Source organism: Perca flavescens, chromosome 10 (assembly GCF_004354835.1).
Source record: "Perca flavescens isolate YP-PL-M2 chromosome 10, PFLA_1.0, whole genome shotgun sequence".
In the NCBI taxonomy this organism is placed as follows: domain Eukaryota; kingdom Metazoa; phylum Chordata; class Actinopteri; order Perciformes; family Percidae; genus Perca; species Perca flavescens.
This window is the reverse complement of record NC_041340.1, coordinates 27,543,150-27,562,114: the sequence shown is the minus strand read 5'-3', so window position 1 is coordinate 27,562,114 and position 18,965 is coordinate 27,543,150. Positions and strand designations below refer to the sequence as shown.

Here is an 18,965-nt window from a genome sequence, read left to right as displayed (position 1 = left end):
ATTTAAAAAGAAAATATGTCATTTTTAAATCTGGTTCTCCTGTGATTCCTGTGACTTCCTTCTTCCAAAACTGTAGCGAAGAACACTAGCAGCATGCTCCTAGTGTTGCCAGGACTTTTGATGACTGTTAGAGTAACTGCATGACAAATCAGCAATGTACCATATTAACGGTTGCTGCCACATCAGACACACTGGGGCATTACATCACTTCTGCCAGTCTTCCCAGAGAACAATGAGGGCAAAACGGCATCACTGATCTGTTTTAACCGAATATTCTCTGGTCTAGCGCAGCTAAAAACACAGAATCCGTCTAGTGCGTCGTTCACTACCGAGCCAGTTTGTAACCAGCAGGCTACTGACAAAGTGATCTTAACTTCAACCGGTTCCACTGACTTTGGCAGTTTAACAGACACTTGACTGTCCTGCTACGAAGCACTTTGCAAATGTAAATGCAAAGTGCCTCGTTCATGCAATCATAGCAGTGGATCACTGCAGAAAGAGACACTGATGTATTACACAGCCAATCAGATGAATTGACCTATTATTCGAAGGTGCCGGAACGCAGTTCCAGATCGTTCCAGCCCACTTTAATGCCAATTTCTCCAACCTTTCAGGCAGTGGAACCCAGGGCTGTGGAATGCACTGCTCTCTTTACGGGCTTTTATGGCTGGCTTATTTTATGTGTCTATGTTTTCCTTGTATTCTTTTCTTCTATTTATCATATTTCAATTTATTGTAAAGCACTTTGTGATTTTTTATCTGTGAAAAGTGCTACATAAACTTTACTTACTTACTTACTTACTTACTTACTTAGAATAACAATTCCAGGAAGTTTGAACATGAACTGCTCTTCCTAGTCGGATATTTTTCCATCATAAATCATAAATGATATGAATGCTGCTGAATGTACAGTACATGTTCAATCCTGACCTTAAAAACAGGTCAAGATAATGTTTTTATGTAAACCATCAAACCCAGCTCATGTGTTGCTGTTCTTGTTCTCTAAAACCACTCGATCTTAAACATTGGGATACCATTCTCACAACAGCATGGCTTCCACTGATTTGCAAGACAAAAAAATGCAGGAGGAGTCAGCTTTCTGATGTGGTAAGCCTAAACCCCCGGCAGGTCACCTGCAGCTCGGATACAGCCCTGCCAAATGCGTTGAGTTGCTGCCTCAGCAGAAGCTGGTTGTGGTTATGAAGAGTGGGATGTTGGTTCGTATCTGAATTCATCCCCAGGGCCTCAGTCTGATGCTCCATCATCTCTAATGACTCCATCAGCACCTGCAGAGACACAGACACAACACATCACAAACACACCTTATCACACCCCCAACCGGCACGTCAGACAACCACCAAGAGCCTGGGTCTGTCCGAGCTTTCTCCCTAAAAAGGGAGTTTTCCTCACCACCCGAGGTTTCTGCCTAAAGGCGCTGACGCACCAACCCGATTTTCAGCCGTCGGACAGTCTGGCGAGGTCGGTGACTCGAGTCTGTTCGGTGTGTCGTCAGTCGGAGGAGCCGTCGGCCTTCATTTGGGCCGATTTGACATGTTGAATCGGAAAGGCGGGCAGTCGGACTCAATGACCAATTCTGATTGGTGGAGGGCTAACCCGGAAATGACGAGCGGGATGAGCCTGACGAACGCCTCTCAAAATCTGACGAAAATCTTTTAAACTGACCTTTGTCGATCTGAAATGAAGACAGATTCGGGCAACTGCATGGCCTATTTCTCGCTTCAAATGTTTTCAGAAACACGTTTCGGTGAACTATTTTCGTAAAATATGAGATCGTATTCCGAACAAGCCACCATTATGGTCGCCAGACCCACTTGACGCATTCCTCCAATCAGCAAGGTTTTCATTTTTTGGGGTGAAAACACATATTAGCGCCGCCTGCTGTTATGGAGACGTATTACGTTTCGCGTACGCGCAGAACGTACGGCGTCGCTTCGGTGTGTTCCGAGGCACTTTTTTGACCAACTCGGGGAGGCAGTCAGTCCGGCTGCCTTTTCTGTTATTTGGGGGGAGGGATGTTGGGATATTATGATCAGTGTAGGTCTTTTGATCCTCCAATGACTAAAATATATAAAAGTCTTGTGTTTAATGTAATGAGGAACCTACTTTGAGGTCTCCCTGCGTGATAAGCAGGAACTTGTTGAGGCTCCATGAGGATAGGAACTGGTAAGCCTTGGACATGACCCACACCGTGAGACAGTTGCACCGTGGCTAACGCCAAGCTAACAGTCTGTCTCTGGAGAGTGAGCCGGGAGGGGAAGAGGCTAGTAGAACCTGAGAGAGAGAGAGAGAGAGAGAGAGAGAGAGGCTGTTATCAGCACCTACAAACAGCCATATACTTAACGCAGTCTGTTCAGTGGGAGAAGATTTTGTCAATCAATCAGTTCATATGTTGGAGGCAATTATTAGCATTAAAAGAGATTTACTATCACACTTGAGAAGAATTGGGGAAGGGGAGGAGAGACTCTCGCAGGCAGAGGAAGATATAACTGCCCTCTGACTAATAACTGGAAGGAACAATAGAGATATTACACAATAAAATCAAAGACCAAGAGGACAGAGAAAGGCGCACTAACTTGAGACTAGTCAGTCACTGAGAAAACCAAAGTTCCAGACATGTGCTGGAACTGGCATCCTAAAGTACTGGGGGATTAAAAGTCTCGCGTTGCTAGACCTTCCTTCACAGCACTGTGGAGAAGGGTCTGGCTAGTCCACTAAGCATTCCTGGATGGGAGGAAAACGTGCTCTGGTTTATTGGCATTTCTTTAAACCAATCACAATCCTCTTGGGTGGCTGCAAAATAGCCTCTGGAAGGAACTTGTTTTGGTGGAACATGTGTACATTCAAAAGTTGTTTTAGTCGTGCAACAGAATCTGTTCCAAAGTGTCCAATCCTTTAGAATCCTATGCCTCCGAGCTGATCAACTACTTTTATCAACGCCTGCATGTTTTGCTGACTCCCGAACCTTCTTCCCGTATGTGAAATGAGTTGTGCTGCTCCTGAGTTTTTCCTTAACACTGCCGATGAGGAGTGCAGCTTTGGCTGTGAGGATGCTGTTTTGGTGCCATGTTGGCACACACTGGTGAATCAGGTAATATTGCACAAAGGTACGCTGCTGGTGTGAGTCAATTACTGCGGAGGGAACAGTGTGCGTGTGTATGCCTTTTTTACCTGAGGCTCTGCTGTTTGAGCGATGGCAGCACAGAGATGACAGGAGAGGAGGGGACAGCAGCAGGAAGTGACCCATGGTCACAGAGTGGCTGCCCTGATTCACATCTGTGAGACACTTATCTTTCAGAGCTGAACCTAAACTTCTGCACACCACTGAAGGAAGACAGACATTGTGTGACAACACAGAGACAACGTGACAAATGAATGCAACAGAAAAATTCAGTCAATTGAGTGCTTTAGTTTGTGGCCGGGTTGGGTCAGTGGGTGGAGCAGGCGCACATATACTTAGAGGGTTATGCCTCGACGCAGAGGTCCAGGTTTCGAATCCGACCTGTTACGATTTCCTGCATGTCTTCCCCCCCTCTCTCTCCACTTTGTCACCTAGCTGTCCTCTCAATTAAAGGCGGAAACGCCAAAAAAAAAAAAAAAAAAAAAGTGCTTTAGTGAAAAAGCTTTGTTTATCCATCACTGTTCTTTGCCACTCTGGTTTGGTTGAAATAAACATGTAAATCAGGCATTTACATGTGGAAATATGCTGACTCTATACACGCTAAAAGTAGTGTTTATTTAAATGGAGTCTGGGGAGTATGGCAATGGTCACTACATATGGTCTAGGTTGAAGAAAAAAAAAAAATGACCCCTAAGGTTTGTATAGGGTTTATATGAAATCTTTTAGATTTTTTTTTAAGATTATTTTTTGGGCATTTTAGGCCTTTATTTTGACAGAACAGCTGAAGACATGAAAGGGGAGAGAGAGGGGGAATGACATGCAGCAAAGGGCCACAGGTCGGAGTCGAACCTGCGGCCGCAGCGTCGAGGAGTAGACCTCTATATATCAGGGGTGGGAATCACCAGAGGCCTCACATATTGCAATATATTGCCATATATTGCCTTTTTTCCAACTTCATATTTTTCCCAATTTCAAATGATGTCCCCAAAAGGAAAACTTAGATACATTTCTCTGTTTGTTCATCGTACTTCAATTTTATTACTACAAAATGGGATTGTCGAGCAGACAAACTGACCAACACATAATAATAACAGATTGATACTTGGCGTCTGTGTATCGATACACTGTTGCCACGGAAAATATCGCAATACTGTGCTGTACTGATTTCCCCCCCACCCCTACCCTTACTATATATGGGCGCGCACTCTACCAACTGAGCTACCTGGGCGCCCTATATGAAATCTTAAAGATGCTGTAGGTAGGATTGCAAAGATCCAGGACTTAGCCCAAAAATTTGAACATCAACAACTTCTCAGTCCCTCCGCCCCTTTCTGCTAAAGCCCAAAACGGTCTCCTAAGCCCCTCCCCCCACAAGGGAGAATGAATGTGTGTGCATGAGCAGTGATTGACAGCCCCAGTTAGAAACACCCCCTGGCCCTGATTGGTGCATCTGAACAGGGAGCGGTGGATTGTTGCAAATCGCACTACAGGCTGTAGGTTGTGCCAGAGGAGCTGGAATTGTTTTTCATGACCTGCTTCATGTAGTTCTACTGGAACATAGGGTCAGTTTCAGCAAATATGACAAAAGGTCAGTTTTATTAGTCTTACCTACTGCACCTTTAAATGAAAAACATTCGCAAGAAGTGTGTTCTCTCTCTGTGAGTGTGTGTTTGTGTGTGTGTGTGTGTGTGTGCTAACCGTAGTCCCACTGAGCATGTGCTGTAATGACTAACAGATAGAGACTGAAGTCCTCCAGCATGGTTCTGCACTCCTTGGCAACCAGATCTACAACAAACAGCACAAAACCCAGAGGCGTCATGTACACAGCAGGGCTGCACAATATAACGTTTTTTTTTTATCGTCATTGCAAAACTGCTGCAATAAACACATCACGAAATGCTGCAACATATCGCAAAAGACACTCAGAGATTTTTTTGTGTTAGTAGAAAGAAAATATCAGCAGAATGTGCACTTTGAAATGAAACGGTCAATTCTTTTTTCAGTGGTGCCTTTTGTATACAATTTAATGATTAATTTGTTCAATAACGAATGTTAGATATGATTTCCTTTGGTTTGTTTTAAATTCAACAAGCAATTCGTTGTATTTAAGCACAATACTGAAAGCGGCAGAAATGCAGAACTGAGCCCACTTTTAATATCGGTTTATTTATGGCAAGTAACATCACAATATTCAACAACGTTATCGCATATCACATATTTTCCCGTTTTATCGTGCAGCCCTAGTACACACTACAGTAAAACTGGATTTCTGAGGGGGAAATCATTCCTTCCTCTCTGTGAAAAAAACATCTCATTTTAAGATGGAAGATGTGAAACTGATCCAATGTAGACACCATATCCAACAACTTTGCACACAATCTTTGCAATCACAAGAAATAAATACAAATTCTATCCATTCCCTTAATATTTGCTGGAGTGATGACATGCAGAATGGTAATGTTGTTTTTAACGTCGCTATCATCACAAACAAACAAAATTATCCATTCCCTTAGCAGCACTACAGTTTTGCGCTAGTGTGCAAGGGTCTGAAGTTAAATTAATGGTTTGTTACATCATGTAGAATAAATATTCATATTTTACCCCGAGAAATAGCTTTAAATATTACATTTATCGTTAGGTAGGCAGACACTTTTGTCCAAAGCGACATACGAATGATACGTACAATCCAAACCACAGTTGATTGTTGTCTTGTTTTTTTCTGGGTCAAAATTTTAAATTAAAAACCATAAGACACTTCTTTCCGCTTTCCCCAGTGTTTTTGTTACTTTTGGTCGATGTTTTTGTCACTTTTCCCGAAGTTCTCTGTCACTTTGTCGTTTTTTTCTGTGCTTTTGTTCGGCCTTTTTTTTCACATATTTCAAGCTTTTTCTGACATTTGTCATTTTTTTCGACGTCTTTGTCGATTTTTTTCTGCACTTTTTGATGTTATTTTTGTCACTTTTTTCACCGTTCTTTTATCAACTTTTTTTTCAAATGCTATGGAACTGAATAAAACACCCAAATTCATGATTATAATTACTTGTGAAGAGTGTTGTCCAGAACCATCCACGTTATTTTTTTGGACAATTTGGTTGAAAGAAACCCAAATTTCAAATATAGAAACGTTTTAAAAATGGGTCAAATTTGACCCGAGGACAACAGGAGGGTTAAGGAGAAGCCTTCGAGACTAAGGGCCCAAACACTCAGTTTCCCCTCTTAAGTGCCATGTTGAAGGAACAAGCAATTTTTTGAGATTTGTTTTGGAGAAAGAGCTAGAGAGAGATCAGGAGACAGGGAGAGAGTGAGAAAAAGAGAGCTTATTAGGAGAGTAAGTACTCTCAGAGAAAGACTTTATTTTCTGTTAATAAAACTTTATTATCAATGAATATCATAATGGAATTTAAAACACATGAAAGTAAATTACTGGAACAAGGAATGCTGTACATGGTGTAAAGGAAGTCACCAATTGCACAAATAATTATGAAAGACGGATAAACAAATGAATGAATAAAGGATGATTGTTGCAGAAAGGGTTGGGCATCGTTTTGATTTAAACAATTCTGATTCTAATTGCGATGCTTCTTTTCGATTCCAAGTCTTTGAGGGGTGGAGTTGATACAGGTCACATGCTTATTTCACAGAGGAACATTTCATTTAGAAAATATGAATATTTATTCTACATGATGTAACAAACCATTTAATTTAACTTCATACCCTTGCACACTAGTGCAAAACGGTCGTGCTGCTAAGGGAATGGATGATTTCATCTGTTTGTGATGATAGCGACGTTAAAAACAACGTTGTTACCAAATGGTGGTTTACATTTTAACCAGGCTTTTTCAACGTAAAATAAAGCCACAATTTAGAGCGCAGCTTACCATGGCTGCAACACAACAAGCGCCTGGAAGTACGGCGGATGCTACGGAAACCAAAACGTACGCATGTTAAAACTGAAACCGATGATTGGATTTGAGAAACAAATTTGACAAATTATTCCAATAGAACAGCGATTCCACTGGAATCGTCACTTTTGAAATGATTCCAAGTTAGAACCGGTTCTCGATACCCGGTCCTGGTGTCAGTCACTGGTGACCGTGTTAAAGCACATGCTGTATGGACACTTCCACACGGTTTCATTTGACTGGACATTATCTTCTTACCGTCCTTTGAAGCCTGACTGATCCTGTGCAGGATTTGGAAGCCCCTGTGTTTGTCTTGGAGGTTGATGCTTCCTGCAGCGCTTCCTGCTTGTGGAACATGCAGCTGCAGCCGCAGGGCTTTGCTGCACAGAGTCCACAGCAGCGTGCGGTACTGTCCAAACAGCTCGGCAAAAACCAGCGACTGACCGAGGTCCAGCCACTGTACCGAGTGAGGCCAGCGGAGACAATCTTGCTCCGCCGTGGTCCCCTCTGCTCCCCCAGTCTCCTCCTTCTCTGGGCTTCCAAAACCTGAGCTGAAGGACACAGACGCTCAGTTGTCACACAGGGACTGGGCAACTGGGAGTGTGGTCACCTAAAGATCAACAAAACTCGACAACATATTTTCCGGGCTGCAACCACCAATAATGTTCTGAATGTCGTTTACAGCCCCTTTAATATATGGTATTAAGTTTTTTGGTAAAACAGATGCTTCTCGCACACGCACACGCACACGCACACACACACACACACACACACACACACACACACACACACACACACACACACACACACACACACACACACACACGTCATCAAACTGGGCAGCACATAAGCTCTCAACAATCACCACAGTTTGAAGGTGGGCACCCTATGATAACGGTCTCCAAGTCAGTATTGGACCAAAAGTCATATTTGGTCATAATCTTCCATTCTGTTCCTGAATACAGTAATTGTGTTGTAATGAATGTTGAACGTTTGCACATTTGAACATTATGATGTCACAGTGACGTTAGTCTGGATCAACAGAAATACATTTTTTAGGATAAAGCCTGTCGTTTGGCTTTGCAACTCACCTTCTGCTCTCTGTGTGTTGCCATTCTCAAAATTCCTTCACTATGGGAAACACCAATACACTTCGAGCTAGCAAGCTACACGCTGAAAATGGAAAGTTTTAAAGAAAATTTGGATCGTGCAACATGGTAGGGCTGCTTGGTTCTTTCGGGGACTGATTGTAAAGATTTACAAAGAATATGTTTACGGCATTTACTCTCTAACTGGGACGTTTTGTACACACAGCGATACACTGGTAAATGCAAATGAGGTTTAACCATGTATCCAGCTAATTTAAATAATCAAATGTTACTGTATTGTGTGAACAGTTAACTTCATTTAATATACTATGTGGCACTTTTCTTTTGCGGGGTGAAAATCTTCCACCAAAACAAGTTCCTTCACGAGACTAATTCGCAGAGACACAGTCGCTGCATCCGGAGCTTAGCTCTGCCCCAAGACAATTGTGAGTTTAAAAAATGCAAACAACCCAGAGCGTTTTTTTCTCTCCTTTCCCAGAGTGTATCTGTGGTGTATCCACATTAACATACAGTGATGTTGACATTTGACCTTTTGGGTATAAACTCTTATCACTTTATCATTTCTCCTATGAGGCCTTTCTGTGAAAAATGTTGTCATAATTAGCGTAGTAATTCTTGAGTTATGACCAAAAATGGTGTTATGTGAGGTCCCGGTGACCTTTGACCACCAAATTCAAATTCTCATACTTTAAGTCCAAGTGGACATTCACGCCAAATATTAAGAAATAACAGACAGACAACCCAAAAACATAATGCCTCCGACCACGGCTGTCACCGGCGTAAACGGCAGGCAAAAAAAAAAGAGAGTTTGAGAGAGAAGTTCAAACTCTGGGCCAATCATTGCGTGAAGTAGACTTGATTGTCTGTTTCAGTAAGTGTCAAATGTAGGGCTGGGTACAGAATTCAATACTTTTTAGACACCGCCGAAATTGCCTCTAAAGTATCGAGTATCGAAAAATGCCTCGTCATTTAATACCCAATTTCAATACCTAAGGAGTGAATCTCATCAGCTACAGTGAGCTGATTAGCATGCAGCGTGCTTCTACCAAGATCTAATAAGGTCTGTGATTGTCTGTCCACAGGAAAAACTCTACGATACACAGAGACGGGGATCACGCAGTAGGAGTTGAGAAATAGATAAAAAGATTTGTGCCGTAATGTTGTAATGTCTTTTTGTTTTTAATAAAATTGGTATCGAAAAAAGTATCGTTTAGGAACCGGAATCAAAGTCACGGTATTGGTATCTATTACGGTCATAAAAATAATTTTAACGATACCCAGCCTTAGTCAAATGTGATTAATTCTGTCAGGAAAAGGGGTCTCAGATGATCCGAAGTACGGTGTCCGACAGGGACAAAACGCACTGCAACCTAATGAAATACGCAAATAGACAAAACACAAGCAAATTAAGAAAACATCTTCAAAAAATTTGACAACACATGCGCAGCATGCCACTTAGCCCTCCCTCTAGAGGCATGGAGAACTTCCTTCTTTTTTTATTTTTTGGACAGCTGAAGACACGAAAGAGGAGAGAGAGAGGGGGTAATGATATGCAGCAAAGGGCCGCAGGTCGGAGTCGAACCCGGGCCCGCTGCGTCGAGGAGTAGACCTCTATGGGCACCGCCCCAGTTGTGCAATCTGGTTGCATTTGTTTTCGGGGATTGTGTGCTTTTCTTTTTGCATCATTTCTGTATTTGCAGCGCGTTTGCGTATTTGGTTGTGTTGTGTGTATTTGCAGCGAGTTTGCTAAATGCTGCGCGATGTGTCGTCAAATTAAGAGGTTTTCTTAATTTGCTTGTGTTTTGTCTATTTGCGTGCGTTTCATTAAATTGCAGTGCGTTTGCCCCTGTCGGCCACCGTACCGAAGGCATCAGTAGGCTTTGAACAAATTGCTTAGCAATAGTGGATCCACGACGGTCAGTGGCTGGTTAATCTTATTACCTGACAGTAGCGTCTTTCCTGGTTGTTATTTCCAGTTCATGCCATTCCTGCTGAGGTCCTTCCACCTTTTGGTCCTTGTTGCCTTCTGTACTCAGACTATTGCATTCCACTGAACCTGCTGCATTTATGATCGGACCATTTAAAATAATCAAGTCATTCTTTTCGTTTGGTGACAACACATCTGTTCCTGTATTTGGGAAAAGTTGTTCACTCGGTGCCTCTGGCGTAGATGTACGTGAAACAAGCGGAGCCAGCAGGTCATTGGAAGAAACCAGCACCTGAAAAAGCAGCTCTACCGAGGAATGGTCCTGCTGGCGACCCCCTGACAGAGGCCGGGCTAAGAGATGGTGGAAGGTGGTTGAAGGAGGTGAAACGGTCCGCAGTAGTTTACAGTTTCCTAAACTGGTCTGCGTTTCTAGATTTGGTTGGGCTAGACCAGTCTGGGATATGTTTGTTTGGCACTGGCTGGTTTGGTCTTTGATGGAGCCATCTGGACTGTGTTGCACAAATGTGGGCTTGGCTAATACAGGATAATGGTTTTCAAAAATAGTACTGTCCAAATGAAGGTCAGGGACGTAAACTTGGGCAGTTTTATGGCAGGTGTGGCGAGACGATGACTGTAAGGGGGCATGGTGATAATTAGAGGAGAGAGGAGAGGAAATAAGGTAGGTATGCTGCAGGTGCTCCCAGGTCCACTCAGATCTCAGTGCGGAGGCCCCACAGCTGAGCCGGGCCCCCTGACTAACACAGTTTTCGGAGCATGCGCAGGACTCGTGGTTGGCGTGGACCTGACACGCGTGGGAGCTCTGCTCAGAGGCCCAGCAGAGCAGCTGCTTGGCTGCCGCGTTTGCTTCATGCACTGCTAAAACCATCATCAACTCTTTGACTGAGAAGGCCGCGGGGTGATGCCCTGCTGTGAAGCTTTTTGGAAGACTAGAATCCAGTGTGGAACAATGTGTCTGCTGTAATACCGCAGTCCTCAGCTGGGTGGCGCTGTGCTGCGCTCTCTGCTCCCCCACTGCCTGGTTATACAGGGCTGTACCCGTTAAAATATCCTCCAAGACTTCTCTTGGTACAGAGTCTAATTCAGTCTGGGCTATAGCAGACAGAAGGACATAAACATAATGTTCCATTAAAACCAGTGCCTGCAGACCGAGTAAGTCCAGAGTTTGTTTGATTTCTGCCAGCAGCCTGGTCTGCTGGACCAGAGCGGGCCTCAGATAGTGGTCCGACTGGACTTTAGACAACAGACAGGACCAGTGGTTGAGATGGACCCGGAGCTCCTGACTCAGTGAGCCAAGACCAACCCCGATTGAAGACCAGCTGGACGGGGTCTGGAAAGGAGGAGGAGAAAGTTTGCGTTTGTGAATAAGCCCCTGAGGTATCATTTGAAAAAAAAGTGCTAATACAGTACTGATACCAAAATATTTTTTTTTTCAGTACCTTACTGTGTGAAATATAAACATTTCTTTTATCTGATAGCTAGACATTTTTAAAAGGTCCCATGGCATGACAATTTCACTTTATGAGGTTTTTTAACATTAATATGCGTTCCCCAAGCCTGCCTATGGTCCCCCAGTGACTAGAAATGGCGATAGGTGTAAACCGAGCCCTGGGTATCCTGCTCTGTCTTTGAGAAAATGAAAGCTCAGATGGGCCGATCTGGAATCTTCTCCTTATGAGGTCATAAGGAGCAAGGTTACCTCCCCTTTCTCTGCTTTGCCCGCACAGAGAATTTGGCCCACCCATGAGAGAGAGACATCATGGCTTTCAAACGAGCAAAGTGGCAGTTGGTCAAGGCCACACCCCCACCCTCCACCTTGCACCCCCCTCTCTCCTCCTCAATAGCTACAGACACAGAACTGGCACATCCTAAGGAAAGCTCATTGTGGGACTGGCTCTAGTGGCTGTAATTCTGCACCAAGGCTGAATTTCGGAAAGAGATACAGTTCCTCTAAGGTCTATTCAGATACAGTATTAGGGGAACACTAAGGTCTATATAAAAGCATCCAAAGAGCACCATGTCATGGGACCTTTAAGAAAAACATAACAGCAACCCATGTATCCTGAAAGCTATTGGTATAGACTCTATAGACTAGAGCTCTCAGTCTTCCTCTATAATACCATTAGAATTTCATTTGTTATTTTTTTTAAATAATTGATTGCCGAATGGCTGCACTTGTTGATGTGCTCACACCTGGCGCTTTACATTGTTTCACCCCACTCCTGTGCCTGTTACTTCCTGAAGAAGGCCGGATGCCGAAACAGGTTGAAGTTGTTTTTATCTCATTCTATTTAGAATGTGCCACATGCATTAAAGGCATTTTATATATACACCGGTATATATTTTTCGTAAAAGACGAGTGCCTTGGCTTCTTCTTTTTTTTTTTATTGAAGATAAGAAGCCAAAGGTCTCAAATGTGAAATACTGTTGAAACTCAAGCAGTCCAATAGGATCCCTATATGGACTGCAATTTGTAACGTCACTGTAATAATTCAAATCATTCAGTAATTTATGATACCAGCACTGTCTAATTGATCCTATAATATCATAGAAACATATGTTCTGCAGCTACTCTAAACTGAGTTAATGTTGTCATGATGCCTTGACCCCACCTCCGTGTGGCCTGAATGTGTTATTCATTCATATCTCAACCCTGCCTTTGAATACTTTGATTAAATGTTCATATCACAAAGTCTGCTTATAGAAAACTTTTTTAACAGTTTGAGAATGTCCTGCCTAACCTGGTCAGGTGTCAGGTGGGGTTTCTTCAGCCGACCCTCCAGCAGGTGGCTCACTCTGGATATGTATGCTGCCGTTAAGCGAGCCCTTCTGGTGTACTCGTGTACGAAGAGCAGCAGGCATCGCTGCTCCAGGAGCCTCCGCAGGGCTGTGTAGTGGCCCTGCAGGGAGGGGGAGGAGGGCAGGAGGAGAACACCGCCCTCTGATGGGAGGCCTTTAACACACACCTGATGGGGGAGGAAGAGAGAGAGGAGGGTAGGGACTAGGGGTGCGAATCTTCACCGGTCTCACTATTCAATTACGAATATCCTGTCAATGATTCAAATCTATTCAATATCACGATGCATCATCTCCTCAATATTAATAAATTGACAATATTGTCACTATAAATGCTACTCTGCCACCTCCTACTGTGTGTGTGTGTGTGTGTCTGTGTGTGTGTGTATATATATATACTTTTTTTCAGGACCTATGGTCTCCCTAATCACAGAGTATTCTTTTTTTAAGATTATTTTTTTGCTCTACCAACGGAGCTATCCGGGCGCCCACACAGAGTATTTTTTACATGTTTTAAAACGTGTCTGGAAGGGGCTTTGATTAATAGTGTGTATATCCTTAGTAGCCAAATAAACCTTCCATTTATAAAGAAATTGGAGATACATACTGATGGTTTCTGATAGCCCAAAGTAGAGTGCAGGCATTCTATGACACTTAAAATGCAAATTGCCGCTACAAAGGTAATCCTTGTAAAGTGAGTAGTGAAGGCTAATCGTCACACACATCAACATATTTCCATTTTCCCCGCAATCCCTGGAACTCACCCGGTGAGATCCCGGCTGTGCCCCGCCGACCAGCTGCCACTGGGGGCTCACAGTCAGAAGAGCTTGTTGCAGACGCAGGAGACGTGCAGAGGACCGGGACACCAGGTTGGCGGCGGCTACAAAATGTTCCTCTTCCTCATCTTGACTGCGGCCATGGAACAGCCACTTCAGACTGGGATTAAAGGTGCTTCTGAGTAACGTCTCTGCTCGCTGCAGGGAACGGGAGATGGAACTCTGTGACCAGGGACCTGCAGGGGCAGACAATGGTGGGGGTTTCAGCACACTTAAGAGACTAAAGGCTGCATTCAGACCAAAAAAAAGCAATGCAAGTGTTATGTTTATTGCACACATGAACCGTGACAAAACCAAACAAATTGGCAGTACCAAACATAGATTTTTTTTTTTGGCACCTATAGCACATCACCACAAGCCTCTAAACATAGAGGATGAATAGAGAAAATAAAGCACATACTGGCCATTTAAAGGTCCCATGACATGGTGCTCTTTGGATGCTTTTACCCCTAATACTGTATCTGAAGTCTATTTCCCATAATTCAGCCTTGGTGCAGAATTACAGCCACTAGAGCCAGTCCCACAATGAGCTTTCTTTAGGATGTGCCATTTCTGTGTCTGAAGCTATTGAGGAGGAGGGGGGGCAAGGTGGAGGGTGGGGGTGTGGCCTTGACCAACTGCCACTTTGCACGTTTGAAAGCCATGATGTCTCTCTCTCATGGGTGGGCCAAATTCTCTGGGCGGGCCAAACAGAGAAAGGGGAGGTAACCTTGCTTGTTATGACCTCATAACAAGCAGATTCCAAAACGACTCATCTGAGCTTTCATTTTCTCAAAGGCAGAGCAGGATACCCAGGGCTCGGTTTACACCTATCACCATTTCTAGCCACTGGGGGACCATAGACAGGCTGGGAGAACTCATATTAATGTTAAAAAAACCTCATAAAGTGAAATTTTCATGCCATGGGACCTTTAAGTACAGTAGGCTACCAAAAATAGTGACATATAACACATTGAACTAAATATGGCCCTGATACAGGCTCTATCTGAACTCCTTGAACATGTCTTTACATAATTAAAACATGTTTGTCAATGTCAAATGCTTTCAATCAATTAATTGAAATCATTTTAAAATTAAATCGCAAACAGGGGTGAATCAAGATCACGATTTTATAACGATTTATCGTGCAGGCCTAGAAGATGTGTGACTAAACTGAAGCGGTAACTAAATTCTAAATGAATGGAAAAACCTGCGTTTTTGTCGCACCGTCTGACGGCCGTAGCAGGCAGCGTGAATGCAGATTAAAAGGAGACAACTCACAAACAAGGGGTATATATATCGCATCGTATGTACGATCAGATTAGCTAGACTATATAGTGTATGAAAATGCCCGCTGAGATTTTGAACACCACTACAAAATGGCGAACACACTATATAGGGAACTATTTCTGTTTTCGGGGAACAGATTCAAACACAGCGTCTGTTTGTGGACACAGTTCTCCCAGCAGCAGGCTGCAGTGTTGTACACGATGACGACTTTTATCTGCTGCTGACACACATGCATACACAGTACCATTAGGGGTCAGATCCTCGGCCACCATGCACGAACTGCATCTCGTCTGAAAGACACAAAGAGAAAATTCCGGAAAATATTATTGACCGTGATCTTAAATATAAGATTAAGATTTATTGTCCCAGAGGGTAATTTGTTTTCACAGCCAGTACCACACAGAAACAAGCAGATATACACATACAGAAACATACAGATTTAGAGGGCACAAAACTCAATAGACAGCTGCTCACTGTAGCAAGTGCACCTATTTTATAACTAATGACCCGTTTGATGTAGACTACTGTGTGAGGTATCACTGAACTCCGGTGACCGGTTGCCCCGACCTCTCTACTTTGTAAAAATTTTGAAATACACCATTTCCAACGCCGCACACGCCACCGCGTGTGCTGTGTCCGACCATTGCACAAATGCAGGGTCACGTGGGGCGGCGTCCGCCAGTAACCCCGACGCGCACGGAGGAGCGACAGCTCGTCCAACACTGCTTGCAGCTTTAATTCTCCATGGGTTTCCTCAATACAAGCAACCCCTTTTTACATAAATACATAATACACATTCAAATATAAATTAGTTGGCAACCCTTATTATCCTATTTCTCCGCCATAAAGGTACTTCCTGGGGAGTAGTGGGATTTACATTGGTACCTGTTGCTCACACCTCTCTATGTGACAAACTTGAAAGAAAAAAAAAAAAAAAAAAAAAAAAAAAAAAAAATATATATATATATATATATATATATATATATATATATATATATATATATATATATATATATAAAAATTAGTACTTTTTGTTGACAAAAAACTAACCTGCTCCTTTTCTGGACAGAATGACTTAGAATTTTCCCGTTCTGAAAGAGAAAGACAAACAACACCCACAATCATCAGACAATATCTGAAATCAAGGAGAGAAAGCATCAACATGACTGTACCACCACTGGGGAAATGGTTCCATGCAGAAAAGTATGTTAAATGTATCGTTATTTTTTTGCAACTATTTTTAAAATCGATTCTTTTCCCTGGAATATATATATATATATATATATATATATATATATATATATAGAGAGAGAGAGAGAGAGAGAGAGAGAGAGAGAGAGACGTTGACTAGGGCATATCTGTAGTGAAAAGAAGAAGACCCTGGCAGCGTTTTTATTTCAAAAAGCGGCCGAGAGCGTTGCTGCTAACGTTAGATAAAACAAAGTGAGTTTCCAATACAGGGAGCACCTGGTTATATCATATAACCTCGCTGTGCTCCGACTCCATTTTTTCTTATTGTTATCAGACTCAAGTCTTCAGTTCAAATCCAATGTGCTGGAGTTCAGAGACAACACAATGAAAACATGTGCCACTGTCCTATACTTTCTGGTCCACAACCTGCTCCCCCATCCTTTCCCTACCCACCTTCACTGTCTGACAGAATGGAGGTGATGAGTGTGAGTGTGTGTGAGTGAGTGAGTGAGTGAGTGAGTGAGTGAGTGAGTGAGTGAGTGTGTGTGTGTGTGTGTGTGTGTGTGTCACACACCTGCTGTCTCTCCACCAGGCTCTTCTAGTATCTCTGGGTTGTTGTGGTCCATCCTGTGAACAGACAGCATAGACATTATTATTAGCCAGGCCAGACAGAATCTGCAGACACCATTTGGGTCTGATTTGTAGTGCTCCATGCTGCTGAAAGCAATGCTTTCAAGGGTGAGGTGTTGTCTGTGATAGGGTTGTCTTTGTTTCCAACGGCAACATGTCACGGCTGGACATTCTGTCTAAAAGATTTGTTTTTACATTTTTTATTTATTTATTTTTTTTATTTTTAAATTGTATGTATGTGACATTCAAACAATGACACCAAATGTCATATGAATGGAATAGTTATGCAGTATGATGATCCACAGTGTTCCCTGTTAGTTTAGCTAATTCCCACCTAATTTCCAGAGAGGTATTTAAGGAAAAAATGTGAGGTACTTTACTTAAGTTTCGGAAAGAAATATTTTTTTTTTTTTTACTTCACTATACTGCATTTATCAGATACAGTATAGTAGTTACTTTACAGATCCAGATTTAATATTCAAAACATATTGAAATTATAAAATATAATTGTTATAGCATTGTTATAGATTAACCTACCTAACTGTATACTGTTAAGATTAACTTCACCTCCAGCAACAGCTAAATGCTCACATTAATGGACCTTTTTCATGGCAGACTTTTTGACTCATCATAGTAGGAAAAGCCCAGCTGTAATGGCTCCATTCCATCAAGTGTCCCAGTAAGCTGTTTGAGTGAGTCAGCATGCACAATACCAGGGTCTCTCCTAAGTGGGATGCAGCCATCATTAATGGTTTTGAATACACCTGTGCTTTTCCTACTGTGACATGTCAACGTGTCTGCCGTGCAAAAGGTCTATGACATAGTAAGTAAAATACAACATAAAAAGTAACACTCACAGGGGCCATTTACTTTAAGATATTTTTCTGGTGGGCTATTTATTTACCTTTAAGGTAGGCCTAATATTTGTTATGGTGTAGGCTGTTGTAATGCTACGTCTACATACCTCTCCATTAATGAACCTCTCAGGAGTTGGGAGATAGGCTAACATATTTCTCTTCAACCAGTGGCACTGATTTCATCTGGGATGGTGTGTCACACAACATTCATAACACCAGAAGACGTAAATCCTAAACTTCTTTAAGTAACGTCGCAAACGTCGGATGTTCCTAAACGGACGGAACCGTTTGGACTGAGATAAAAACAGGTGATAGGAAGAGGCGTGGATTCAAGTGCTGATTTTAACATTATCAAGACATTTTCTTACTCAGCATTAGCAATGGCGTCCAAACGTCCATCCCCGGTGCATCTTGACGACTCAACTTTAGAACTGTTCTGACAATTCACTTGTCTTATGTGAACTGGAAGCTTCACATTCAGACAGTTAACGTGAGTTTTCCCACCAAACTGTTCTCTTAGCAGCAGCAGACTTAACGTTCGCCCGTTTAGTAGCGACTAACGGCTTTTTTTATCCGTGTCTACTATTTATACTTATCAAATTCGTTCACTGAAACGGCCGCCGAAAAGCCAAGTATGTTGTTATTGACTTACTCCTGTTATAAATGCACTTGTTAATCCAGTGCTGCAGCTCCTCACGAAAGAGGTATGGTTCAAAATAGCATCTGCTAGCTAGCAAAGCCTGAAAACACAGGATGAAGGAGTAGCCAATCAGGAGGAAGCGTGCACGGTTGTTATGGAAAACAGAGCGCATTAAGTCCCGCCCGGCAATATTTTTTCCCCCACTATGGCCACGCCAAGACCCGCCCTTCAATAGCATTCACACACTACTATTGGCCAGGCGTCCAGGTTTACATGGACAGGTTCTATCCCCTGACCAATCCCCTAACCATAACCTTAACCACTCGAGGTGAAATGCCTACCCCAACCAATCGAGTTGCCGGAGGGGATAACAACTCTCCGCTCTCCATTGACTAAAAATCGAGGAGCTAGATGTCTAAGAGGAAATCACCTGAAATAGATGGGATAACCGTGAAATGTCTATCTCTCTATGGGAGTGATAACTTAAAACTGCTCCATAACGCCTATTTAAACTGTATCTCATAAGGAACTCTTTCTCCTACTATCCCTAAAACTAACAAATAACCTCTTGTATTCGATAATTGGAGACCAAATACTTTGTTATGCATGGATTATAAATTGCTGGCACTCGTCTCATCGTCTGAATGAGGG

At 42.7% G+C, this 18,965-nt stretch overlaps 1 protein-coding gene across 3 annotated transcripts; it reads right to left on the bottom strand.

Annotated features, from left to right (window-relative positions):
- Positions 1–1,161: 1,161 nt before the first annotated feature.
- ccdc142 (coiled-coil domain containing 142) lies at positions 1,162–18,427 on the bottom strand. Of its 3 annotated transcripts, none has more exons than XM_028590170.1 (12): positions 17,782–18,427; positions 16,762–16,814; positions 16,047–16,087; positions 15,241–15,286; positions 13,656–13,903; positions 12,837–13,061; positions 10,092–11,425; positions 7,300–7,592; positions 4,838–4,924; positions 3,190–3,342; positions 2,125–2,292; positions 1,162–1,286 (listed from the first exon to the last, which is right to left on the bottom strand). In XM_028590170.1, the coding sequence occupies exons 1-12, from the start codon at positions 17,787–17,789 to the stop codon at positions 1,246–1,248; spliced, it is 2,697 nt and encodes an 898-aa protein (XP_028445971.1). In that variant the 5' UTR covers positions 17,790–18,427; the 3' UTR covers positions 1,162–1,245. The 3 variants fall into 3 exon arrangements, with proteins under 3 accessions (XP_028445971.1, XP_028445972.1, XP_028445973.1); XM_028590171.1 differs by having other exon boundaries at positions 18,043–18,427; XM_028590172.1 differs by having other exon boundaries at positions 18,327–18,427.
- Between the last annotated feature and the right edge of the window lie 538 nt (positions 18,428–18,965).

Excerpts from the sequence above, each read along its gene's own strand:
- ccdc142 (XM_028590170.1), bottom strand. Across the intron at positions 13,062-13,655 it reads CACAGCCGGGATCTCACCGG|GTGTGTGTTAAAGGCCTCCC; the intron begins GTGAGTTCCAGG and ends CTCCCCCATCAG. Across the intron at positions 11,426-12,836 it reads CCCACCTGACACCTGACCAG|ACCCCGTCCAGCTGGTCTTC; the intron begins GTTAGGCAGGAC and ends CCTCCTTTCCAG.